This window comes from Chinchilla lanigera, unplaced genomic scaffold (assembly GCF_000276665.1).
Source record: "Chinchilla lanigera isolate Chin_1 unplaced genomic scaffold, ChiLan1.0 scaffold00069, whole genome shotgun sequence".
Taxonomy (NCBI): Eukaryota; Metazoa; Chordata; class Mammalia; order Rodentia; family Chinchillidae; genus Chinchilla; species Chinchilla lanigera.
This window is the reverse complement of record NW_004955470.1, coordinates 2,822,804-2,850,719: the sequence shown is the minus strand read 5'-3', so window position 1 is coordinate 2,850,719 and position 27,916 is coordinate 2,822,804. Positions and strand designations below refer to the sequence as shown.

At 47.6% G+C, this 27,916-nt stretch overlaps 1 protein-coding gene across 1 annotated transcript in view; it reads left to right on the top strand.

Annotated features, from left to right (window-relative positions):
* Acoxl (acyl-CoA oxidase-like) overlaps nucleotides 1-27,916 on the top strand; it is a 289,029-nt gene that overhangs the window by 226,558 nt on the left and 34,555 nt on the right. The window contains 2 exon segments of the mRNA XM_013522692.1: nucleotides 7,668-7,697; nucleotides 12,243-12,311. Coding sequence (XP_013378146.1) covers nucleotides 7,668-7,697; nucleotides 12,243-12,311 — 99 coding nt within the window.

The window sequence follows — 27,916 nt, the reverse complement described above, 5'->3', positions numbered from 1 at the left end:
GCTGGGTTGGAGGGGCTGGGGCTGGGACCAGCCTGTCTTCTTCTGTACGTCTATGGACCAGCTCTGGGCTCTTGGACCCTAAGATGAGTCTTATGACACAGGGCCGGACAGTAGGGCTGGAATGGGGATGTGCTAAGAGTCCAGGCTCCTCGTGAGGACAAAAGCAAGAACCCCACAGGAACGCCACCCTGGTGCTGCCTTTGCACACACGCAGCTTCTGTAACTGGCCCCTAGAATATGTGGCCACATTCACTTTCCTTAGTTCCCATAACCAAGGTACAGCATGTCAGACTTACTCCTTAAGAAGGATGAAAGAGAGAAAGATTAAGTAGATGAAATCTTGATGTATGAGATCTTAACCCCAGGAGAAAATATACTTGATGCCACCACCACACAAAAGAAACCCAGGTTGATTCTGAGCCTCTTATTCGTGCATAACCACACTAGCAAAGTGATTGGAAATTAGCCTTGGTTCAAAATCAGAAGAAGAGAATTTAGAGGGATAAAGGCAGAAGAAGAATAAGTCCAACAACAGCATTTAGACAGCCTGGGAATATTTCCATCTATAATGAGGAGGTTTGAGCAGATACATAATGTGTTCTGAGGATACGAGAGTGAGCATGATCCAGCTGCAGAAGAGTCTAGTCACCTCGCACTCAGAGAGCCTGCTGCCTCGGGTAGAGGTCTCCAGGGATGCGGGAAGGCGCTGCAGAGCCCATCTGTCCTCAGTGACTGGGCCCAGATGTGGTCTTGGGAGACTGGGAGGCGGAGCACTCAGAAGACCTTAGCATCGCTCCAGACGAAAATGAACTCAGAACGGAGCCATTTTTATTAGGAACAAATAGAAAAGGCCTTCTGGCATCAGTATCCTTTTGTCACCTGAAGACTAGGGAAAACCATGTTTGAAATAGAAATGTTAAGCAGTCTCTAGTGGCTTCTCTAGTGGGATGGAACCGTTACAATGATAAATTGTTATTTTTCTGTGATACGCATTTTTATCTTGCCCTAGAAATAGCAGCTCTGAAGCCTGGTGGTGTCTGAGCCCCTCAGGGTGTACAGATACCTAAGGAAAGAAAGAAGAAAGTAAGCACTTTTTACTCAATAAATGGCACCCACCCTTCTCCAGCTCAGGGCAGAATAGTTTCTTGCTTTCTCTCAAAGCTGGGGAGTAGTCTCACTGTGCGTCAGGAAATCTCTTTTCTGGGTCTTAATAAAATGCCTAATAATTTAGAATACTCATGTTGGGAGCAGGTTGTAATTATAATTAGAATATATAATGGTGTGGAGTTCAGCCTGTTGAGGATTAATTTCGGGCTCCTCTCAAGGATATATGTGTTTTCAAGTAAGACTTTCTCTTTTAATAAAAGCATGGTCACATGCATTATTAAAACTTTACTCCTATATATTATCCATTAGTGCCTGTTCCAATATTCTTTATGGGATTAGCATTTTCCTCCCATTCATTAATGGGGTTATCCTTTACACAAACTACATTCACCTTGTTTTAGCTTTGGCATTTGTCTTCTACGAAGTTATGGAAATATACTCACCACTTGCTTGAATTTGCATTACATTATGCAAGCTCAGAAACACTAAGTGCCTCAACTTTAACCAGAAGTCCTGTGTGAATCTGGGTACTTGTTATCCCCTTATACTCAATTATTCAAGTCACCCCTGACCCCGGGTCCTCTCAGCTGAAAGACAAACTAATGTGGGGTGGAAACAAAGGTTGCAAGTGAGCATGTCTCATGCTTTAAAAACAGGTTTCTGCTGCATTGTGCAGTTACCCATGGAGGCAAATGGAGGTATAGTCAGAGGGGGGATCCAGAGGGACTGCATCGGCTGTGACAAGAGTGCTTCCCTTCCCGCTGGCACCCCTCTGCTGGTGGGACAAGCTTTAGAATGGTTCCTTGCGTCTGAGGAAGTGGGTGAGCCCCAGTATTCTGCCTTGGCCACTGACCTCTCTCTTTGGCTGGGCTCCATTAAACATGTGGGCATGGAAGCCAGCCAGGGCATCTGGGGAGCCAAGAATGGGCAGATAAATTCACTGCCAGATCCCAGCAGACCTAGCACTGGGGAAGAAAGGGAAAGTCCACCTTTGTTGCATCTGTTCCAGACACAGGGCGGAATCCTGTGCCTGAGAACAGTTCCTGTGGTCAGAAGGTGCCTCTGGGACTTGAAGGTCACCGTTTCATCTGGTGCCCGGTGGCCAGGGGTGGCTGGGCAAACGTTTGCACATTCTTCAGGAGCCAGGGAGTCCGGGCCTCTGGGCCTTTCACCTCTGAAGTCTGGGAAATCCAGCAGGGGACCACATGTGGGAGGAGGAGAACAGGCAAGAACTGGGCGTCTGACTACCCTGCCGGGGTGCTTTGGGAGAGCTGTGGCCGTGGAGACCGAGCAGAGGTGCCTGGTGACACGGAGCCCACCTTCAGCAGAAACATAGGTGCTTTGTGCCACACTAAGAGCTGCTCTTCCGGAATGAAGAATGAAGAATGAAGAATGAAGAATGAAGAATGAAGCTTTTCTTCAAAAAGAGCTGCTCCTCCTCCGGAAGACGGAGGAGGAACAGGACGGGAGTTGAAGTGCCCCTTCACTTAATGTCACCCCAGGTGAAAATGACCTCAGAATTGAGCCATTCTTCTTAGGAACAAATGGAAAGAAAGCGCCTTCTGGCCTCAGTATCCGCTTGTCCCCAGAAGGTGAGGGAAAACCATGTTTGAAATGGAAGCGTGCAGCAGTCTCTAGTCCTCAGACCTGGCAGGGCGTGCACATTTGGCAAACTGCGTTTAATTTTGTGCAAGTCAGGTAGATACGGGGAAAGAAGAAGTTTCAGATCACAGAGTGCCCTGTCTTTTATGAGAGTAGTAGCCTGTCCTCCTCTGGGAACTGGGTAACCGGGGCGCTCCCAGGGAAGAGCCTCTGCCTGGCATCCAGCGGGCTGCGCCTGTCATCCTGGAGCTGCGGTTTCCTTCTAGAAGCCTCGCCTTCTCCCTCGTGGCAACATTGGTGACCTTGAGGTCAGGGGCGGCTGGACCCAAGGACTCCACATGCTATTTCCTGAAGTGCAGAGCCTGTGGCCATCCCAGCACTTGGGAGTCTGCCCCGGGGACAGCTGTCCCGAGAGACTGTGACTCATTTGCCTTGGAAGGTAGTGACCATTCGTGAGGCAGTCTGACCCCAAATAACCCAAGAACTCTGTTGCACTGAGAAGAAGCTACAGGTAGAATCCTGAAGAGGTCATCTTGTGGGAGCCTGTTGAGAACAGAACAGAGCTGCTGGACTGGACCCACAGGCTAATGGGATGTCCCTTACCTTCTGGGCCTGGTACCTTGGTAGAATGGGGTGATCACAGCAATCTTTATGTGAGCATTTGTTCTGTGCCCAAAACCACACTGAGAGTGTGGTTCTTGTAATGTGTTTAATTTACTGTTCTACAGCAACCTCACAAAGTCCACTGAGGAAACTGAAGCACAGAGAGGTTAAATAAGCTGCTGAAGGTCACACAGCTACAAGAGACAGAGGAAGATTCAAACCCCAGGAGACTGCTGCCCACACATCAGGGCCTGTAGGGTTTACTACACCAGTATCTGACAGCTCAGCACTGCTAACAAGGTGAGAAAAATAAGCCCTCCCCAGTTTTTAAATGTGCTTTTGCTCCTTTGCTTCCCACTACATGATTAAAAAATAATTGTATCTGGCATAATGAAACCCAAAGATCTGTCAGCTTTCTCAGCTGAAGTTACATCTTCTGTAGCCTAAGTTATTTCAAAATAAGGTTAGATTTGTATCCACACGGATGGACAAAAATAAAAATAGTACCAAAGTAAAGGGAAGAAAAAGTCCAATTTGTAGTGAGCACCTAGATACTGTGAGTTTTTAATTAGGTTTAGGTTTAAGAACAAAACCATCCATATTGTGAATAAAAATTAAAGTGTAGGAACTTTTATCATAGCAACACTGGATAGTATTATATATATATATATTTTTTTTTTTTTTTTTAAAATCCCATACCACACATTGTAAAATTAACCATGCTTGCCATGTAAACATCAATTTAAATTTGGGCTTTAAAGGACATGTTCTAATCTCAAAAACATTTAGCAAACCACCTTTGAGTTCACATGAGCCTCCCACACAAAAACCAAAATGAACTACAGAAAAAAAAAACAGAAAAAGCAACTGTCTGTTGACAACCAGATTTTCTTTCAGCCCTTGAGTTTTTCTTCTATAAATAATCTGTACGTTTCTAATGTGACCATTTTCCTAAACAGTGCCTCCTGGCCCGTTTCTCACTTCAGTGTGTCTTTAAAACAAGAATTAAATGTGTAAATCACAGAAACTATTAAGTTTTTAGAAGGGAGCTCTTTAGGATAAATGCCTGTTAGATACCCAAAGTGTCAAACCAAAGCATTAAGATGATGTATTCTTTCTTCAGCGCATCTGTTTATCTTTCATGAAATCTCAAGTTTGATAAATCACCGGAGATAAAAACATCATTTTTAACTTATCATAGATCCCAAATGCCAGGAGGAAAAATAGTGCTGTGTCTTCTCACCATGAATTTGCCTCTCTCCTTGCTTATGACTTAGGAGATTTTATTTGCAAAGAAAACATAATGCTCTATTAACTCGAAAATGATGGCTCTTATTCAGAAACATGAGAACTGAAGAGAGAAAAGGAGCATTCATCCTCAGATATAATTATTTAACACGTTTTGATATCTACAGAAAGTGGCGTAGAGTATTAAATAAGGGAAAAGATCACAAGATAACTAAAAGTGAGGTTTTCACCGATAGTTCACTCTCTTCTACTTCGACCCCCTGAGCTGGTATAGCAAAGTGGATGTTGAATACTTGATAGGGAAATTTCACTTAATATCGATATAAACAGAAATTGGTGAAACTGCCTTGTTTCTCCCCAGATCCCGAAAATCACTCAGAAATTCTCTCTTATTGAGCAGCTTAGATAATCAAGAAATCCCCCTGTTTTATAAATTGATGTGCAGATGCTCCTGTGTCCAAGAGTGCAGCAAAAAAGACTTACAGAGATGGCCTCTGATCAGTTCTTACTGTGGACGGGAGAATCAAAGCTTGTGAATCACAAAGGCAAAAATCAACATAACATGGCAGAAAAAAAATGTCATTTAAGGATGTTCCAATGAACCGTTTCTCAGTATGTGAAACAGTTTCTTGATGTAGTGAATATCAAAGATTCTTGTCCCTTGGGTATTTTATTGTTCTTCAGCTATGAGCAAACCCATCCCAGGGCTGTGGACATGCAGCTGAGAGTTTCTGATAATTGCTGCAAAAAGATATTTTAAGGCAATGCTCAACTTCTGTTGAAAATGCCTAGGTCCCCAGTGCAGATGTGAGCAGCTGACCTTAGTTAGCGCTGGTCTTTCCTCTTGCGAGAGGCTTGCAGTCAGCGTTGGTCCCCAGGAATGGAATTGAGGTATGGCCTAAGACAGTGGGACCGAGAAGCAGGACCTCCTGGAGAAGTCAAGACTTGCTCCCACTCTCAACTCCAATTGCTGCCTGAAGAAGCAGCATTTGAGCTACAGAACAGAGCACCTGCGTGCACACCTGGCCTTCAGGAACAGGCCTGATGTGGAACATCCTTGGTCACTCCCAAGTTTAGCCACCTGCATTCAGTGTGTGTTTGTCGAAGACCTGTTGTGTGCCAGAGACAGTGCTGAGTTCTGGGTTTAAATGATCCAGTAAGAAACTGCCCCAGTTCCCTGAACTGTAGTAGACCCAGGATAAGGGCTGCCCTACATCAGGCACCCTAGCAGAACACCAAAGTGACGTATGTCCGATGGAATATAGGGTGCTTGGCGTTCCCAAAAGGCCTGGCTAAGGCAAGGGGCATCTGAGGCTTTGCTTTGCAAGGGTAGGCAAGAGTCGCCTATGTGACTGGGGGGGACGCTTGTGGCTGGGGTGGCTGGGGTGCGGGCCAGGGTGCGGGCTGGAGTACGGCTGGGTGCAGGGCCCATGTGGGGTGTACATCAAAGTCTTCCAAGGCCTGTGTGTCCCAGCCAGGAGATTTTGTTGTTAACATCCACTGTCAGTAGGGAGCCTGGGGAGAGGCAGGGCCTGGCTGGGGCTTTTGGAAGCTTTTCCAGCACTGCTGCTGTCCCTGTCTTGTTTTAAATCTACATCAAGTCCAGTTTGTTGTTTTCCCAAATCACCCACTCTGTTCCCTGGCCGGATGGTGAGGGGGCTGCAGGGGTATTGCTGTTGGAGTTGACTTTCCAGACTGGGGTGAGGGGCTTTGCAGAGAAAAGACTGTTCCCCGCCGGTGGTGACTGTGCTAGGGAGAAGACGTGGTGATCCTAACTCCACCATGGCCATCTGAGGCTCTGCGTCTTTTCCCTGGGCTAAGCCTAGGGCTGCCCTGGGAAGCCACCCAAGGGAATGGCCTCATCTGCCCCGGGCTGACTCTGACTGTCTGTGCCTGAGCCCAAGACCCAGACGGTGCTCCTTAGCAATCTCTCCGCGGGAAGGAGCCCTAAGGAGGAGGATGCAGGTCGGGGTGCAGCACCCTGTGTGCAGAGAGAGGGCGGCTGCTTCTCCCCCGGCCCTTCTGACGCCCCACCCCCTCGGGGAACCACCCACATGTAGGACTTGGCAGCCACTTACCACTCCCCTGCCTCGAACTAGGTCAAGGCTTCCAAGATGTCACCGAGACCCCATTACCATTCTCTTCTCAGGCAGCTGCCAAACTGGCACCGCGCCTGCCTGGAGAAGCACGGCTTTGGTCGGCACATCGCCCTTCTTGCAGACTTCAGGGGAGTGGGGGAAAGAGTCCTGTTCTTTGATTTGCTTATGACATTTTCAAACTTCCTATTTGGAAGACTTTGGGCTCAGATGATCAGAAGACCATGACACTCTTCAATCCAGGGGCGGGAATAAGGTGTGAGCACAAGTGTCCTCATACACATAGGATAGGTCGAGCCCATGGCAGCGACCCGTACTTGCAAACTCCAGATGGCCATGTGGAAGACTTACAGGAATGGGTCTTGAAGAATGAATAGGAGCCCAAAGTTGAGGATGCATTTTGGAAAGAGCACAGAAGGGGAGGCGACGGCATGACAGGCTTGTCCAGGGAAGGCAATGGTCCTGCATTGCTGGAAGGGAGGTGTAGGGAGTGGGGAGAGCAGCAAACAGCATCGAGATGACAAGACAGAAAAGGTGGGCCAGGCGCTCCCAGAGTGCTGGATGATGCTTTGCAGAGCGGGGCCTGGCTGGGCAGCAGTAGGAAGCACAGGAAGAGGCCCAGCTGGACAGGCAGGACCCTCACACCCAGAACCTTTGGAGGGAGACATTTTTGGCTTCAGGAGACACGATGCTTTGCAAAAGAGATCCAGGGGGTGGAGAGCAGAGCAAGCAGATGTAGCCAGCAAGCCAGAGGACAAAGGTCTGGTGGCACTGGGGGCAGGAAGGAGTCTTCACCCCAGAGAAGCAGCGGCCCTACTGCCATGCTGAGAGCCCAGACACATGGTGAAACCTCTCACAGACCAGGGCTTGTGTGCCACACTGGGACACCTGCTGGCTCCTGTGGGCTCCCAGATGTGGGGACAGAGAGGCAAGGGCCGCACATAACATGCTCCGCTGCTCTCTGGAGCAGAAAGTGTGAGCTGGTGACAGAGTAGGCTGAGGGATGGGCAGTGAGCTATGCCTTCACCCACACTTACAGGTGCCCTAATGCACCTCCACACTTTCCACTAAGTCTCAGTGCAGGATGCTGGATGCACCTCCACTCCCACTGCCAAGGAGTGAGGAGGGCCTGCTCATCCTCTGCTTTCATTTTGAAAACAGCTTGGTGGGGTTTTTTGTTTTTTGTTTTTTTTTCTGCAAAACAAACACCCCACCCATCTCCATTTCCCGGTTAGATTGTGAAGAGGTAGCGGGGGACTTCAGGGGCCTGGGTTGGTGACAGACAGCTCTGCAGCATGAGCTGAGGAACCACCGTCACACACAGGTGAGAGGAGAGGGCTGAGGGGCAGTGGCCACCGCGCCACGCCTTGTGCTACAGAATCACGGCGAGAGGAGTCATGATGAGGGATCCAGGCTTCCAGGAAGAGGGTGTGAGCGGAGGTGGGTCCCTCCACCTAGGGTGGCGGGAGGACCCCGCTCGCACAGAGGGCTGCCTGGCCCCGGGATGCTCAGCCCTGACTCCTCGCCGTGGATCATCTGTTAGGGGCAGGTGCAGCCTTCATGCTCCTGTCCCGCATGAGAGGAGGCTGGTGGCTCCTCCATCTTCACTGTAGGTAGCAAAGCTGAAAGCTGCGTTCTCATGCAGCTACACAGCGTCCCTTCCTGGGGCTGGCGACAACGGCCGAACTCCGGAGGGGGCAGAGCGAGCCATGTTGCAGTGTCAGGGCTTCGTCTTCTAGCAGGAGCCCTCTGGCCTGTGTGGGACCAGACAGGAGTGCACAGCGAGCTGTCACGGGCTGGAGAAGGCAGACATTGCCTTCCTGCCTGGTGGGCGCGCATAGCTTCATTCATCCACAAGGCCAGGCTCCAGCTTCACACCCTCAGACTCCTCTAAGTTGGGGGAACTCTGCACATGGGGAAGCAGCTGCCCTGCTCCAAGCGGCCCCTTCTTCTGTACCAGTCCCATCCCACTGCATGGACTCTGCAGTCTAAACACCCAAATCTGCCCATGGCCCTGCAGACAGCTGCCCTTGGCCACCTGTCCACGTGGCTCCCACCAGCAGCCCTTTGCAGGGAAGAGACTCAAGGTATTTGGACTGGGAAAACCAGGGAGTTAGGGCCCCTGCAGAAGTGGGGTGAAGCCTGCAGGTCGGCTCCCCAGCAGCGCTATACGAAAGTGCAGTGGGAAGACCGCCAGAGCAGGGCTCTCTGCTGCTCAGCTTCCCGGGGCAGGGTCCCTATCACCCAGCGCCATGCACAGAGATTCTGAGACGGAATTACTAAGCAAGACAGCCCCTGTGAGTCCTGTGTCCGGATCAACTCTAGCAATAGAGTCCAGTCTTACCAGCCCTGGAAAAGTGCTGGTAATACGCACAATAGAATTGTGCATTTGGTTTGTGTTTTTGCTCCCCTGATTTGCAACATGTCATAATGAAATTTATTCCGGGGGCAGCTACTTCCTTTCGTTGTAGGTATCTGCCATTTTGCAAGATCCTATCTCCCATGCAGAAGTGGCGCGGGGGAGCCGGTGGGGCAGGGCGCCCTCCTGCCGTTGCAGCTCTTAGTCAGAAGGGGAAGCACGTGTTTCGTGGTGGTCTGTATTTTCTCCCCCAGATGACTCGTTTTCTGTCTTGAATTAGATCTTTTGCCCCGTTATGCTTTCCCCTCTCCTTCCTCGCCAACCACAAGCTCTCTTGCCTCTGTCCTGACAGGCCCTTCTTTGCATGGCACGGCGGCAGGGAGATTTGGTCGGGAAGAAGGTAACTCGAGGCACGCAGCTGGGCGAGTCCCCTGCTGCAGGCTCCAGAACGCACAGGGCAGTGGAGACACGGGGTGTGGCCCTGGGACAATGATCCCACACGGAGGTGTTTAGGGGAAATCGCACCCCCATGGGGACCTTGTGCTTCACTGGTGCTGCTTTGGCAGCCTGGCTCGTTGTCTTTTTACTTTTTGTTTTTACTACTACGTGTCTGCAGTGCATAATCTCTACTTTTGTCGTGGGGAGTTGGTCCAGGTACACAGCACTGCTTGATTCTTTCTTATGTCCCCTTCTTTTCCTCCACTCCCTCCATCTCTTGGCGCTCCTTCCCATTTGCAGAAGATCTGTCTCCCTGTTTCCTGTTACCCGTCTTTTATTTTGGTCTTTAATTTATTTATACTTTGGGTTTCTTATATAAGAGAAACCAGGCGCTATTTAAGCTTGTGTGTCTGATTTATTTCAGTTAGCACTGTGCTCCCAAGATGCACCCATTTTCCTACAAACAACTCATGTTTATCCTTCTTCATGGCAGAGTAGCGCTCCACTGTATAAATACCACATTTTCTTTATCCATTCATCTGTTTGTGGACAAATAGGCTGCTTCCAGACTTCAGCTGTTGTGAGCTGTGCTGCCATAAACATGAGCATGCATGGCTCACTATAATATGTTGTCTTATGCTCATTAGACAACCAGCCCCCTGTGCCAGCCACAGAGGTGGAAGGAAGCTGATAGCACAGATGCTTTCATTTTGAGGCTTTTTCCCCTATGTAAAAGTTGGGGGAAAGGAGGGTGGGCACAACACATCAGCTTGTCCATACCAGAGAGTGATGCTTCTCTGTCCCAGCTGTGGGAGAAGACAGAGCCCGGAGGAGTGGCTGCATTGATGTGTTGGAGGGGGTAGCCAGCAGTGCCCACCCTCCCTTTCCTTGTTGGGATTCAGTAGGAACCAGAGTCGAGTGTGGTGAAGGATGAGCCCACTGCCCCCCGAAATGTGCTTGTCATACTGACATCTAAGCCCAGGTGAAAGCATGATGTCCTGCTGCAGCTGGTCTCCCCCCGCAGGGCTGGCTGGTGTCATCTGTATAGAAAGGGTCCTAGGGGCTCCTCCTGTGAAACTCAGCCAGCCCCTGAGGAGACAACTCCAGTCATCTTCAGGGTGGCCCTGGGCTCCCACAGATGCACTTCAGCCTGGTTGCACGGGTGGTGTCTCAGCTTTGGACGTGACAGGATAGAAAAGTCCAGGCCAAGAGGCAGGCCTGTCTTCTAAGCCCACTCGGGGACCAAGGTCAGTGTGTACATCTAAAGCTCAAAGACCAGTCCAAAAACAGAAGCTGAACATGCAGTGTGTCACACCGAAACATCAACTGGGGATGAACTTAACGGACAGAGAAGCTTCCTTAGCTTCCTTTTGCTAGTTAAGGAACTAGCAAAAGCTTCCTTCCTTTTGCTAGTTCCTTAACGGACTAGCAAAAGCTTCCTAGAATCTACCTGGTGGCATGCCAATGTCGCCCTCAGTTTAACTCAGCCTCTCCCTCGGTCCCCATGTCAACTCCAGGGGTCAGGCACCATTTCTACCTGTGCTTGTAGTAGAACCCGAGGCTCAGCAGAGGTGTGTGACTTGTCCCAGGATGCAGGGCAGGTGGTAGCAGGATGAAGACACTAAGTTCTGACCTACTGGCCCCGGAGAAGGGTCAGATCTAGGGAAAGGGAGGGAGACAGGGAGGGGATCATGTGGCCAGGCATGGGGCCTTGGAATAGTGACAGTGAGGAGCTGTCAGAGAGGCCAGTTTGCACCAGAGAAAGGTGCTAAGACAGCAGAGGGAGGGACGTGGCATAAGCACAAGAGCTCAGGGACTGCTGGGTCTGCTGAGGGGAAGAGGAGGACAAAGTGACCAGAAGGGAGGGTGGACCTTGAGGCGGGGCTCCAGTGAGGTGGGTCTGCAGGAGTCAAAGCTACAACTCTGTGGGAGCGATGCAGTGAGCCAGCCACTTGGGATGTGGGCGAAGAAGCAGAGATTTGACTTGGAAAGCCCCGTAGCTGGTGGGAGAAGGTCCGAAGAAAGGGGATGGTGCTGGCAAAGGTTAGCTCCTCCTGAAAGCCCACTGGTTTGAACTGGACGTATGGAGCTCAAGGCAACTTGAACAGGGTATGATGTCTTGAGAACAATGGAAAGTGTCACAGCGGAGTCCAATGCGTGGGCTGTTAGGGGCCTAAATGTCCAGGAGGAGCCCCTAGGACCCTTCCCACAGAGGAGGGAATGGAGTCAAACTCAAGTAGCCTCCCAGGAGCTCAGCAGTAAGTGCTTCGACTGCCACAGCCTGCATCAAGAGTGTGTCAAAGCATAAACTTTACCAAATAAAAAAGCCACCTTGAAAAAGACGATGTAAAGAAAACGTAGCATCAGAATTTGTGGATTATTCTCTCTTCATCCTCAGACGATAGTCAGAGGTCAGTATGCTGTCACACCAAAGCAGGTGGCAGCGAGAGTCCAAGCTGGAGCTGATGCCCGAGTGGGATGCTCTCCATGGAGTCACAGGAATGGGGACAGAGGGCGGGATCTGGGAGACAGGATGGACCACGTGGCTGCTGAAGCCAGGACCTCTGATTTGCTAATGGCCTTGTGCTCTGGAATCTTCCCTGCTGATCGGGTGAAGTCACTCTGTAGGCCCCGTGCCATGCAGGGGCAGGTAGGTCGCTCTTCTCTGTCACCAACAAAGGAGGGCCAGCGTGCCCTTATATGGGTCGCAGCCACAGGGTTCTCCTGCCCAGCGGGCAGGCTCCGGGACTGAAGGGAGCTGCTCAGCGCTTCTCTTTCTTCCCTCAAAGCCTCTTTGGAGCAGTTCTCCCTGGTGGTGAGGAGCTGTCCAGACCTGGAGGACCGGGCTTTGCTAATGAAGCTAGGTTATCAGATAAAGTACTTATTTCCTTAAAGCCTCCCAGCATTTTTATTGCCCTGAGGAGAGTTCCCTTTTTACAAGCGGGAGTAAATTTATCATGTCTGAGTTCCGCGCTCCGTGGGGATATGCCTGTCATCCGCAGGTGGGGAGTGTTGCTGGTTAATGAGCACAGCCGCCGTCCATGGGGTGCAGAAGTGACAGAAAAGTGGGTGTCAACTACTAGCAGGGAATCCACTTAATTCTCTAGAGGGCTTGGTTGGTTCTATTTAAACTTATCTGACAGTCTTGATTCTTTTAGCAGATTTATGAGGCTCGGCCAAATTCCATGTCTCCCACTATACTTTTTAATTAAGACAAAGGAGTCCGTACATGCCGAATCTGCCACATCCTCACTTTTGTCACCATAGGGAACGTGATACAAATGAGACTGTTCATATTAACCGCTGGGATGGGCATCTGATGTCATAGGTTCCTCGCCCAGGAGTAGAAGACAAACTTCCTTTCTTCTCAGTAGCAATTATTTTATTTCCTTCCAAATGACACAAGCGAGGGGTGGAATGTCCCATCTTGAGGGGAGCTGAGCATGTGGAAAAACCTGGCACTCAGCCTGCACAAACTTGACCAAAACTTCATCTGTGGAGGCGCAAAGCAGTTAGCAGCAAGCAGATCACAGGTACACACACACACACACACACACACACACACACACACACTTTTCCACTGATGACTAAGACTCCTGTTTTCACCCAGAAACTGTACAGGCTGACCTTGAGGCACATGGGTTTCCATGATGTCACTTCCACCCGGTAGCGTCAGGAAACCGCGTGTACCAGGAATTGCATTTCTTTACCTAAACACCAGTTTCTTTACCAGGTGTCCCCTGACTTGAGAAATGGGTGGAAAAAACAAGATTTTGCTGTAAGGGATTTTCAACTCATTTGCCTAAAGTGTGATATTTTTGGTCTACCACTTTTTTAAAGCTTTCAGTGATGTTAATTTTATGATGAAGAAGGGGTGCTGATTCCCAGTGTGGGGCTCCTCAAGGAGCCCTGATTCTCAGTGCTGGGTGTGTCGTACTCCATTTTGGCGGGACAGAGATCTGGCCACGTGAGCATCCTTGCTGTCCCTGGGTTCCCACAGTGAGCTCTCTGTTCTCTGCCTATTTCCAAAGGTGATTTCCTCCTGTACAGGCCGACCTCCTGTGACCTTGAAGCAGCCTTCAAGAAGCCCTTGACCCTCACTTTTTTACATCCACTCCCTCTTTAAGGAGATGAGGATGCAGGGACTTTGGCCCTCTGTTTCCACTCTGTCCAGCACTTCCTTCTACCCTCTGCTCTTTCATGCTCCTCCATTGTCTTCTCCCTCTGCCCATCATGACCCTTTTCAGTAGGTAAAACTATTGTGTGCCCCCTGGCCCTATGGTGAGCCCCACCTGGAGGTTACGTGGGCATCTCAGAGGCAGCCTGGGGCACCTGCATCCGGCTCAGGAGCCCACACCTCCACGTCTGTAGCTGTCTCTGTGCTTACAGGGTGTCCCACAAGGGTTCGGGACACTGTAGCCCTTCTCTGAGTATCTTCTTATCGAGTGTGAGTGGGTAGAGACAGATGCCACACCCAAAGCCCCCAACTCCTCTCTCAGTCTCCCCTTGCTGCCTCTGCTGCTGTACCTGGCTGGCTCCTCTAGCACGCATGGTTAGAAATTATCATTTTGGGCTTGGGACAAGAAAGCTCAGACGGCCTGTGATGTCCCAGAATGTGCACAACAGTCGGTATTTTGTTCTTCCCTTTGGTTTCTGCAGCCCGTGTGACCACAGTAACCGAGGGTGATGTCTGTGGGTGTTTTCACAATATTTGCAGATATTTGAACAGGCACCATCAAAGAAGTTTCACTGAACACAAACGTGTGCTCTGTTCGTATGTTCTGAAACTATTTCATGATTTTTTTCAGGAGATTGAGGTTTTTTTAATGTCACCTATGGGAGGCCACTGTGTGGGTGTGATACTGGCATGCAGGTTCTTTGTAAATGTGTGTGTGAGAGAACTCGGGGTGACAGTAGATCATTTTGATGACAGTCACGTGCTATCTGTCGTACACTTGCTCCAGCGCACCTTGCAGATTATCTGCAGTGAATTTAAACATGGAACTCAACCACATGAAAATTTGCTGAGGCAAAACCAGATTATATTAACAATTATATTTTGCATACGTGTTGATCCATCCCTACGTTATCAAAGGTCGCTGAGGCCTGGGGACACTCTCCTCCTCTGATCTGTGAGTGTCCCCTACACAGGAGCCGCTAAGGAGAAGGGAGAGATGAACACAGAACCGAGCTGATGGCAAAGCGGAGGGCACATGCCCCTGAAAAGGCAGAAATTGTGAGGCTTTGAGATGGCAGAGGCCAGAGCGCTCCTCTGATGACCAGGGTGGGCAGGAAGAGGAAGTGATGACTCACCACCATTTCCCAGTTAGCCAACAGGCAGTAGAACCAGGAACAGACCGCCAGGTCTCCAGGCCTGCAGGCTGGCTTCTTTCTGAGAAATCATGTGGATAAGAGAATTCAGATAAATCCCCAGCCCGGCCCTTCCCCATCACAAAGGCACACGGGGGTCAGACTGTGACAACCTCGACACAAGTGTGGCCCCAGGGGCGACGCTTGGGTTTGTTAGTACGAAACCAGCGGGTGTGTAAGACAGAAGAGGCTGCTTGCTGGGACTCAGTTTTCCCATCCGCCAAGCAGAGGTCAAGCCTGGTACTGACTTAAAGTTCTTCCCACCCTTGCAAGTGACTAGGAAAGAGGTACTCAAAGGTGAGACAGTTGCTACGTATGAGAGGCTGCCTTTCAGCAAGATTTCACTACTATTCGCATGGAATAAAGACTTAGATTCCATAAGGTGCTTATTTGGCCCCATTTACTTTTTGATTATTATTTTTTTGTCTCCGTGCTTAGCTGTTTCTTTTCCTTTTTCTTTTTTTAGTACTGGAGATTGAACCTAGAGCTACGTCACCAGACCTTTTTTGCATTTCTTATTCTGAGTCTCAAGAAGTTGCTACGTTGCCCCGGCTGGGCTCAAACTTGCCATCCTTCTGCCTCAGCCTCCCAGAGTGCTGGGATGCCAGGCCTCTGCCCCTGGGTCTGGGTGTTTAGCTTTTTCCGTATTCCTTCATAGTCCTTCTTGCCGATTCATCTATTTGGTCTTTGTGGTCTGCTGAGAGCCAGCTCACGCATGGCTCTGCCTATCACTCCCCTGAGGCTTCTGGATCTCACCCATGCTCCAGCCTCACATCCCAGCAAGCTCAGCGGGTCTACCCCTCAGCCTCTCGTCCTCCCTCCAGTGCCCCACACAGCCGTGCCCCCCTGGCCTGGGAACCGTGGGGTGCGCAGCCCATGTGTCTCCTCCTCCTTTGCAGCATCTGGAGTGTCACCCTCTCCTTCCATCCCAGAGAAGAGCCCTGGGGTTTGATCTGGCGGACAATCTACCAGGAGCCAGCCTGTGGGCCTGGGCAGGTCATTTTTATCTCTCATCCTAGTGCTCTCTTCTAGTGAAAGAGGTCAGCACATGACCCCAAGGACCCTTCCAGCGTCCATGCCCCAAACCAGCGGGCGGGCGTTGAGATGACCTGTCATTCTAAGTGTGCTTCAGAGTGGAGCAGCCTGCCCTCTCCTCAGCCCGCTCTAGGTTCTGCCAGCTGGACTCAGGAGCCCCATGTCCTTTCCAGATTCCTCTCCTGCCCTAACTCCCTCCCTCTTTTGGGAAAGGAGGTGCACAGCATTCATCATGCAAACCTGGACTTCTTGGCAAGTAAAAGGGGCCAACACTAAACACGTGGCTAGGACGACAGGCACGAGCCAGGGGGGTCCCAGACAAACCAGGGCACTTAGCCTCTTCTAAGTCAAATCCAAAGCTCTTCCTCCCTTCGTTAAATGGCTCTACTTCTCCCGTCCAGCTTCTCTCTCAGGGTTGATCCAGCCCCCACTCCCCCTGATTGTTAACTCTGAAAAATCCACCTTCTTTTTAGGATGGCAGTTGGTGGAAAGATTGATTTCTTGATGCCAATCTGTACTTGAACCATCAATTTCTATACTGGATAGAAGTGATCGCACCTCCTCATTTTGTTCTTGCACATCTGGGAATTTCGTACACATCTGGCAGCAGCTGCTTCCAATTTAGGTAGGAAACAGCAGCCCCAGCCAGGGTCCTCCGTGGTGCTAAAACTTCCTGAGGCCATCAGTTCCTGCAGGGCATCCCTGGCTCCCCTGGGTAAGCTGGAAAAGTGAGTAGGATGCTGGTGACAGTGGCCAGGGTAAGCACTACTCTCCCAGGTCAGCAGACAGGTGCCAGCATCCATGGGGCTTTGGCTGATGCATTGTCCCTGGAGCGACATGCCAGAACAGGACCGGCTTGAAGCAAGGCTCCCCCACCCTAGTGACTCTTGAGTGTGGGCCCAGAATGATCCCCACACCACGGCCCCAAAGTTGGCTTGGCCCAGCTGTGCTACCATGGCCTCGGCCAGAGGTATCTTCGAGAGTGAAGGGTGGCCTTCCTGTCCGTGGGATCTGCTATACCACACTGGCTGTAGGAAACAGTCACAGAAACCAAGCTGCCTGTGAAAAGAAGTAAATAAGCAAAGGGGCAGCCAGGGGGCTGGTTTATCACGCGACCTAACATCTCTGCTGCCCAAACTGTGGGCCTCGGGCAGGGCCACCAAGCACCAGTGACACTGCTCCAGCCTCTGGCTGAGAGGGTCTGCCTGGTGTCAGGGTATTTTCCCCATCTGCTGCTCCCCCAGGGTATATGCAGGGCCTGCTGGAGTTGGTGGACACAGCTGTCAGGGGCTGCAGCCTCCGTGGAGAAACCTGCTGGGGCAGAGTGGGGTGAGCAGAAGCAAAGCCTTTCTTGGCTTTTCTTGCCACCCGCAGGCGCGATCACTGCGCCCACATGCTTGGAGCAACCTGGGCAGATGTGGCAGGAGGACCCCAGGCCTCCCTCCCACACAGCCTCTCCTCACCATAGTCTGGTCAGATGCAATGGTTTTTCTCTCTAACCATGTCCTAAGAATCAGACACCCAAGGGTTGATCCTAAAACTCTGGATCTCCTAGTGACCACCACTACCTGACCCTCAAGTCCTCCAAATTTACCAGATGCAACTTCTTCCCAGAAAGAGGCATTTTCCCCTAGCCTGACGGAATCCTGTCAGGAATGAGGGCTTTCACATGCAAACAATGACTTTACCTTAGCATGGAGAAGGCGGTGCAGAGCAGAAAGGGAATTTTCCACATGACCGCTCCACTGCCTCACCCCCAGCAGAAAGTTCAGAAGCACCCAGCGAGCTGGTTGTCTAGTGTTTCTTAAATTGTCCTTGTCACAAAGATTCTTTCTGCTTCATTTCTCCCAAAGTTCTCCCCTCCCCCTCCCCCCACGTCTCTTGGCCAAGGAGCAGTAATTGAGCCATTCAGGATCCAGGATGGACCAGGGTCCTCAGCATCCACACAGGTGCCCTTTGTCCGCCTTTGTGCTCGGAGAAGGCCTCAGCGCCTTCGGCTCCCAGAGAGTGCTCACCACGGCAACCAAATGTCTCGCAGGGGACTGTCCCAACCATACAGGCGGCTGGCAGCAGCAATTTGAGCATGTCAAGTGGGCGAGGTGGGTTTTTCCCTCTTTCCTGCGCTCTAACTGCTCTTTCTTCCTTTTCTCAAGTCGTGTAGGTGGTAGCTAGTTTGAGCGCCAGACCTCGAAGCCAATGGTTAATTGCAAACACCTCCCTTCACACTCAAGGCAAACTGCCAAGTCCTTCTCTGGGAAGGTGCCCTTCGCCTGCTTGAGGACCCAGTCTTGGCCCCATGTCTTGAGTGTCCTTGAGTCCTGCCCAGCAAGGGCTTCTCTCTACCTTTCCAGATGAGGTCCATAGGGGCTGTCTTTGTGGCCACACATCCTGTATGTACCCCACACAGGCCCACGGCCACCAGTCAGTCATCTGGGGCTGGTCATGGGATCAGGCCTCCCACACAGAAAAAAAAGGGTTTCTCACTTGGGACTTGACTGCATTTCCGAAGGCTGTCCAGAGTGAAGAGTTGCAGTCTGTGTTCTCAATGCTATTAGCCTAGATCATCTAGGGCGGTAGGGGCTGTGTTGGTTTGGGGGTAATTGTGCAACGTGAAACAATATAATACAGGACACTTATTTTATAAGATTATGTATAATAGTCACCCAAAGAATGATATACAAGAGAGTGCAGGAAATCTGTCCACACACTAAGACCAAGGAATCCAGCTGAGGGCCTGGATCCCCCGGAAATGTCCAGCTGAAGGCCTAGAGCTCATAACAGTGGCTCCCAGGAGTCCACCTGGAGGCTTAGAGCCCATAACAATATCTCATGCAGGCCTGTTTCATGGATCTGCACTGGGAAGGCCCAAAGGTCAGAGATGGAATCTAGAAAGTCTGTGCCAGCAGGATGAAGGATCTGTGCTAGCAGGCTGAGGAATCTGCACTAGAGCCAGGAGGCGATGCTCAGAAGAACCAGAGCTTCCCCAAAAGGTACCACAGCCATCCTCAGCAACAGTGAGGTCCCGAGCTCCTCTGATGATCAAGATGGCTAAGTTCCCATCAGGGAAGCCAATGCAGCAAGCTTCTCCAGGAGACTGGCAGTGCACCATCTTCCCCTCTGGAGCCAGGAAGCGATGCTCAATGTAAGGACCAGAGCTCCCCCAAAGTGAACCAAAGCCATTCTCCGTGCCAGCAAGGTCCCAAGCACCTTGAAGGATAAAAACAGCCAAGTTCATCAGGAAAGCCAGCATGACGAGTTCCTCCAAAACAACCAACAGCTCCTTACAGCTTCTACCAGCACCCAACAGCCTCTTTAGTTCCCAGCAGCCTCCTTCTTCTCCATTTCTGCCTCATGCTGCTGGCAACAGTCCCCAGGTGGGCCTCCCACACCCAGCACCATGCTTACCCAGTTCATCTGAGTAAGTTGACCACCAGTTATCAGTCCACTACAATCAACCACTACAGGGGCTGTGGTGTTAAACTCCAGCCCTGGCCCACTGTTTTGTTCCTGTCACCTGTTCTGTTCCTTGGAAGCAAGAGGCATGCAGAAAGCAGTGAGCGTGTGGCTGGCAGCATTAGGCATTGTCCAGCAAAGCGTGGCTGGGCAAAGGTTAGCTGAGCACCTATGACATGCCATGCAACATTGGTCTTGCACCAGACTCGCTTGAAAAATTATCTCAAAGTTTTCATATTTAATAATGGAAAAGCGCTACCTGTGACATGGACATCAAGTTTCAAAAGCTAGAAATCCAGCAACAAATAGTTTTCTGTCATTCCTGTAACTCTGTGACACAGAGGCCCTCGGTCCTGGAAGTCTTTGACAAGTAACAAGCCCACATCAAGATTCTGCAGGACTCAGCTCAAACACTTCCCCGAAATCTCAGTGACAATCGTCCCTCCCATTAATTTTGGAAAATGATCTTTGGTGCATGCCACTGACTTTTAACTCAAGCATAATAAATTAACAAAAGACTTATTTTTCTAGATGTCCACACATATAAGTTATAATCTCACTTTTGAAATGTATGTGAGTGCCTACTTTGTGTCTGGCACTAAACTAGGCACTAGGGGTGCAGCTATTTGAAAATCATGGCCCCTTGACGAATAGGTATGATAGACCCATCACTGTGTCCCAATATGCAAGCACCTTGGAGTAGGCCCAGTGCTGAGAGGGAAGGAGTTTTGGATGCTAGGACAGCACTAAGCTGAGTACCCTACTAAATGTGGATTTAGGGGGGGACTCCTCAGAGGAAGTGGCATTTGAGCTAAGTATCCATATCTCTCCAGGAAAAGAAATTTAACCAACTCTGTGGGTTCCATAGCGCTTACTAGTGGTGTTGACAGCACAGGTTGTGTTGGGAGTTTTCCATCTATAGAGTGTCTCAAGCACACTGATGCGTGCCTTGAGAGCTGACTGCCAAAACAGGGGTCCCAGACACTGCCTCCAGGGGAGGGGTATGTAGGAGCTTCCATTCTTGCCATTCACGTATCTCCATAGATACGGTTATCTTGAAGTTACAGCATTTGGTATTCCTTCCTTGGTGTGGATGCAATATGTACGTGTTCCAACTCTCAGAGATGAATGTATTCATTATGTATTGCAAACACATACTAATTTTTAAAAAGTCAGGTGTCTGTGAGAAGGAAGACATCATTGACTATAGTTGCTCTAGAATTGTGAGACTGGTTTCCAGGCCAGACATCAGGGAGAGAGAGAAAGAGAGTGAGAGAGAGAGAGACACACACATACACACACACACACACACAGAGAGAGAGAGAGAGAGAGAGAGAGAGAGAGAGAGAGAGAGATGGCAGAGGATTAGGAGGAAAAAGGCAGAGAGGTTTCCAGTCTTGCAACAAACGATCTGCTCTGCTGCAGAAGAGTCTGTGCTCTATCTAGCTCCAGCCCAAAGCCCTCCTCTCAGGAGAAATGAGCCAATACTGTCCCAGTATAAATGCCATCAGAAGCAATCTGTAAGGCGCCTGATCATGAATGGCAGCAGTAGGTGAGGACAGGACACCTCTCTGTCCCTTGACACTCATCGTCAATCATCTAAATTAACATTAAATTGAAGAAGCAACTAAGAACAGGACATCCTTGTGTTCAGAAATGCAGCCAGCTACCCTGAGGATGGAGGTCGCAGTTCTCTGGGGATTCCTGCCCCTGTGTGTCTGGCACAGCGCTGTGTCCCCCTGAGCACTCCATCCCTCGTTTCCTCTGTGCACACCTCAAGGGGGCAGGTTTCACTTCACTTGAGAAAAAATTAGAAGGGTGTGGTAGACAGCAAAATTTGGCCCTGGGACACTAAGGTTAGTGGGAGGAAAGAACAAAGGCTGGGCAAAACTTGTCACTTCTCTACTTGAGTGGAGATCAAGCTTCTGAAGTACGCAGGAGACCTCTCCTTTGTATGCACACAGAGTATGGAAAAATTCCATCGGGGGTTTCTGTGTTATGGGTGTAAAGGGGTGCACATTTCCCAGCAAACAGTGAAGGGGACCTTGGGATACATTTGTATGAGAAGTCGTGCCGGATGCATTTATGAAGGCATCAAACCCCAGAATCCACACGGAGGCACCTTCCCTAAAGACAACCATCCATGTGAGCACCCTGATTAAAAACTGGAAATGTTATGAAATTTCACAGTTTCTGCTCTCTGCACCTGTCTAACTTTTCCTTTTGCCCTTACTAAATTCTAACTGCTGTATTTTTGGTGAATTTTACAATATTCAAATTTCTATTGGAAAAAAAAGAACCACTCTGGATGTCAACTGTAAGATAGGGGAAGAAAAAGAATAAGATTGGTTAGATCTCTCCTTCTTCCAGAACCCAGAAACAGACTGGCATACAGGAACTCAGAAGAGAAAGGAGAAAGAAAAGAAAGAGATTAGTTTTGCATTAAGTGGCAGCAATATAGTCAACATGAAGACACCAGTCAACCGATTGCTACTTCTTTTCAGAGTCTCCTGATGGAGTGTTTTCACTTTTAGGAAAATCTTCCCACTGCTATTTCATCTGCACTGTAAAGGGACAAAATAGGGATGAGGCAACTTGAGGAACTCCTTGCCAGGCAGGAATGGCAGCTGAAAAGAAGCGTAACTGGAAGGTCAGCCCTAGCTGGTCATTACCACGGTGACGGCCAGTGTCATGCAGAAGATTACACCTCCTACTCCTTTGTTCAATAACTGCTCTGCAGTGGCAGATAAGGCAAGGATAGGCTGACCGGGGCTGGCAGCTCTAGTTTTCAAGGCTGATGATTTTCTAGTTAGATCTTATTTTGGGAAAAATACATAGAAACAGCCTCTTGGTAATCATGTGATTAAGATGTTAAATTTTAAAAATGCTTTCCCAGAAAAGATACCATTAACTATCAGGATCACATCCAATTGTATAAGTAAGATAAACCTGTTATTAAAAGTGAAGAAACTCAGATTGGGTGAAGAACGAAATGCAATTATATAATGTATACAAAAAATGTAGGCCGCTGTTCCCAGAAAGATGAAGTAGATATGTTTGTTCCTATTGTTTCTGGGAAATGCACCTGAAAACACTGGGCATTATATATAAAATAAATGTAAGAGAATTATAAAAGAATGAGATTAGAAGGTAGACAAGTAGTGTCATCAGGACCTAAGGAATGACACAACAAGGACATCTCTGGGTTCTTTATATATCTCAAACATCTCAGAATTGCTGAAGAAGATGGCAACTGGAAAAGGCTACTGTACACATCAAAAGAAGAAAGAGGAGAAAGAGAAGGAGATGGCAGAGAAGGAAGAGAAGGAGAAAGAAGAGGAGGAAAAGAAGGAGTAGAAGGGAAGAAGAAGGAGAAGGAGAAGTGAAGGAAGGTGAAGAGGAAGAAGGAGAAAGAGGAGGAGAAGAAGAAGAAGAAGAAGAACAGCAGAAGCTACCTATTCTAGTCAAAGGACCATGAAAGGGGAAGCCTAGAAAGATAGTCTTTCAGAAAATAATTGCTATACTCCAGAAAAGCACCACAGAAAAATCTGCAGCCCCATCTTCACCTATGCCAGGGAAAGCAGGTGGAAAATGCAGACTTCCATGTTCACAAGATCATAATGAGGCAGTGCAACCCCACCAATGGGGTTTTGCCAGAGGTCTAGTAAGGAACTGGGATTTTCATCTTCAGTTTTCAGTAATACATCCTCCTCTACCCTCTGGCCTCCATACAGTGTCTTTGGAGGCCATGTACAGAGTCTGAATCTCTCATTCCACCCAACAGTAAAAAATGCAACTCCCACCCCATCCTACCCACTGTGGTGGTGCCAGAGATGGCAAAACTCAGAGTCAGGACTGTTGTCATCACTCTCTGGTAATGTCAGTAGATGCCATGTGCTTCTGTCCATGTGGTTGTCACCAGGCATTGCAGTGGATGCCTCCTTGTCCCACTGAAGCAGTACCACAAGAAATTAGCTAAGATAAAATTTAAATGGGACCCAGCATCTCATCTTAGACTATCCAAAATGAGCAAACTGCAACCAAAAATCAACTCAGAATATTGAGAACTAAGAAATTCTCAAATTGAGTGAAAAGTTGATCAACAGCTATCAATGCTGAGAAAATAAAATGTTCTGAAAAAGATTTTAGAGCAGGCAGTATAAAAATGCTCTAGTGAGTAATTATGATCATGCTTGAAACAAATAAAACAATAGTGTCACCATGAAATTGTCTCAGCAAGCAAGGAGAAAATATATACCACCAAATGGAAATGTTAGCACTGAAAAATAAAATAAATGAAATTTAAAAATCTCAATAGATGAGCTCAACAGCAGAATGGAAAGATAGGAGAAAGAATAAATGAGCTAGAAAATACAATAGAAATTACTGAATCTGAACAATAGAGAAAATAGACCAGAAAAGAAAGAACAGAACCTCAGGGGCTCATGGGACCACAACAGAAGATCTAAATTCATATCATTAGGTCTCCAAAGGAGAGGAACAAAACGGTGGAACTAAAATAGTATTCAAAGAAGCAATGATTTAAAAATTGCTTGGCAAGGCACAGGGAGCCACAGGCGGGGAGCGCCGGTCTTCCAGCTGGCTATCTTTCTGCCTCGTAGGCCCCCAGAGGGAGGGCCCCCAGCGCATGGGGAGCCATGCGGCGGTGAGCGCTGTTGTGCACCGGCCCTTAGGCCGGCCGCCGCTGCTCAATTGAGATCTATCATGACACAGAGAAACAGTGACACAATTGGCCCACCATGCACCGACTGCAGGTGCCCACCCATGGACCTGTGTGAATCATTCAAACTTTGAACCACCCCTGGGAATATATGCCATACAACGGGCCACTCTTCCTCCTGCCATTGGGAACCGGAAAGGTCCAGAGCCAGCAGAGGAGCAGCTGCTGAACAAGGACTCAGAGAACATGAGAATGCAGACTAAGCCCACGGAGTCAGAGGTCCTGTGGACTGGGGTCACGAGAGCTGCTTGGAAGCTGTAAACCAGGAGGACCTTGCACAATACCTGCAGAGACTCACTGGAAGCCATTCTTCCCCTGACAGTACAGACTGTGGTGGAGCTCCAGAGAAGTCTGCAGCAGGATTCCTTCTGCCTGTGCTGACATTTGGGGAGAGGACACTAACTGGTTGTGGGGTCCCAATGTGATGGGAGGCTGGAGAGAAAACACTACAAAAAATGGCTTTCGCCCCAGACGGCTCACTTGATTTTTGACAACCCTTAGGCTGTAACTACTTGTTAGATCCTTCTTGCATATCTCTGTCTTCCTGAGAAACCACTTCCAAGATACCACCATGTATTACAGCAGCCTCTGATATTTTCCTACTAATCTATCCATAACTCTGTAATGTTTGTATTGTTCCTATCCTATTTCATAAATGGATGCATGTTTATTATTATGTGTTTCCTACAACAACCATTGAGAATTATTGAATGATTATTCAATAGGTCACTCATGTATAGCTCTATTTATTTTCTTTAGAAGCCACTTTGAAGATACCTAAGTATAGTACAACAACTATTGATAATCTACCTCTTTTGTCTGTAACTCACTATTATTTGTCTATTTGTTTTCCTGAGAAACTATCTTGTAGATAACAATATGTAAAACAATAACCATTGATAATTTCCTACCACTTTGTCTGTAATTTGGTAAGCCCCCCTTATTATTATGTTATCCTTCTTTTACTCTTTAAAATAAAAAAAATTGCTTGGCAAAAGACATAAACTACAGAATCAAAAAGTAAGCAACAAATAGGATAAATCCAAAGATACCAACACCAACACACATCTCAATTAAAATTCTGAAAACTAAAGATTAAGTCCTGAAAGCAGTAAGAGAAACATCTTATCCATATCAATTCAAATGATAGCAGATGTCTCAGCAGAATTCATAGATGTCAGAAGGAAGTGATGCAACATTTTTAAAGCATTAAGAAAGAGAAGGAATTGTCAACCAGAATACCATATCTAATGAAAATATCCTTTAGGAATTAAGAGGAGATCAAGATTTTCTTAGATGAACTAAAACTAAAATAATTCATTATCAGACTGCCTACACTAATGGAGTGAATAAAAGTTCTTCACACAGAAGGGGCATGATGAAAGAACGAATCTTTGCCTCATAAGGAAGAAAAAAAATAAAATAAACACAGTCAATTCAGCCAGCTTTCCTTCTCCTTTTGAGTTTTATAAGTTATGCTTGGCAATTGAAGATTATAACCTTATCTGGTGTAATTCTAAGAGAATGTAGAGAAAATATTTGACAATATATTGTAAACAAGAGAAGCTGATAGGATGTAAAGAGTGTAAAGAGTTTTTATGCTCTGCTCAAACTGTTGATACAAGTAGACTGTGATAAGCTATGTATATAAAATGGAATAGCTTAAGCCACTCGTAAAATTATTCAGAGAAAAGCATCACCAAGTGCCATCTATAACTTAAAATTGAATTCTAACACATACTTAAGTCATGCACAGTGAGGTCAAGGGAAAAGATAGAAAAAATAGAATAAGCATAAATAAAAAAGTGAACGAGCAACCATAAACCCTTATGTTTCATTTTTATTTTTTATGAAGTTTATTGGCACAACTTAGATATGCATAATGATCATATTCCTCATAGGGAATTTGTACCTGTATATAATATATCTTGATTCCTCTTTTTTTCTCCCAATCCCCTCCCCACCCTTCAACCTTTCTTCCCCTTCTTATTTATAAAGCTTTGTTTCTATTTTATACTGCTTGTATCCTTTTTTTCTTTTCCTTGCCTTCCTTTTCCCCTCCCCCCTCCCTAGTTCCCCTTCCTTTTGAATAATCTCTTGCTATTTCACAATACCTATTATACACTTTGTTCCTTATTTACCCTTCAGATTTCTCACATCAGAGAAACAATGCAATATTTACACATATATGACTGATTATTTCACTTGAGTATGGTCTCAAGGTACATCTATTTACCTAGAAATGTCTCACATTTATTATTCTTTATCACTTAGTAGTACCCCATTGTATAACAAAAATTATGTCTTTTATCCATTTCTCGATTGATGGGCATTTGGGTGGTTTCCAAGATTTAGCTACTACAAACTGTACTGCTATAAACATTGATGTGCATATATCTCTGTGGTATGATGTTTTCAACCAGGAAGATATTGAGAAGGGGAATAGCTATGTCAAATGGGACCTCTGATCCTAGTTTTTTGAGGAACCTCAACACTGATGTTCACAGTGGTTGCAGCAGTCTATACTCCCACCAGCAGTGGAGAAGGGTTCCTTTTTCCCCACAGCCCCTCTAGCATTTGTTATTGGTTGACGTCTTGATGATAGCCATTGTTTCTGGAGTGAGATGGAATCTCAGCATTGTTTTAATTTGCACCTCAAATGATAAGTGATGTTGAACATTTTTTCATATATTTACTTGTCATTTGTATTTCTCCTTCTGAGAAGTATGTGCTTATCTCAGATGCCCATTTTGGGGTTGGCTCTTTAAATTTGGGGGCGGGATCTGATTTTTTTCAATTTTTTTATATGTTTTACACACCAGTCCCTTGCTTGAGGGACAACTTGTTAAAATAGTTCTCACTCTGTGGGTTGTCTTTTGACTGGATTGGTGATTTATTTTGGTGTACAAAAGCTTTTCAATAGGGTGGTCTCCCAGTCGCTGATTCTTTGTGGTATTTTCCATATAATCAAAACCCTTATATTTCAATCATTAATTTAAAATCATCAAAATGCAACAATTTAACGGCAAAGTTGATTAAAAACCTGAGCCAACATATGCTATTTATGGGATAAGATAGGTTAATTGAACGTCAAAGGACAGAAAACAGTATACCATGCAAACAATAATCAAAAGAGAACAAAAACGGATATTTGAATATCAGATAAAGTAGACATCAGAGCAAAGAAAATTCAAGAGACAGAGAGAGACACTCCAAAGTGAAAAAAGGGTCAATTTTCCAAGAGGATATGGAAATGCTAAAGGAATATGCATCAAACGTGAGAGGTACAAAACATGTGAAGTAAAAACAGATAGAACTGAGGACAGAAATGGACAAGTGCGCAGAGAGTTACTCCCTCTTTCAGCAATGGGCAGAGCAGCTTGACAATCATAACATTGGCACAAATTGGATCTAGTGGACATTTATAGGACACTGTCACCACCAACAGCAGAATGCCCTATTTTCAAGCATCCGTGAGGCATAAATCAAGATAGAGTATAACTTGAAGAGCTATAAAGTAAACTTCCAAAAATTTTTAAATCTAAAAGGAAATAAAAGGTACACTCAACAGAATAAAGATTAAAATATAACATATAAGACTGATGGGACACAGCTAACATGCTTCTGAGAGGGAAATACACAGGTTCCATGAGGAGGAGGAGGAGGAGGGGAAAGAGGAGAAGAAGGAGACAGAAAAGCAGGAGAAAGAGGAAGAGGAGGAGAAGGAGAAGAGGAAAAGGAAAAGGAAGAGGAGGAGGAGGAGGAGGAGGAGGAGGAAGAAGAAGAAGAAGAAGAAGAAGAAGAAGAAGAAGAAGAAGAAGAAGAAGAATAAGAAAAATCTCAAACTAATAATCTGAGATTCCA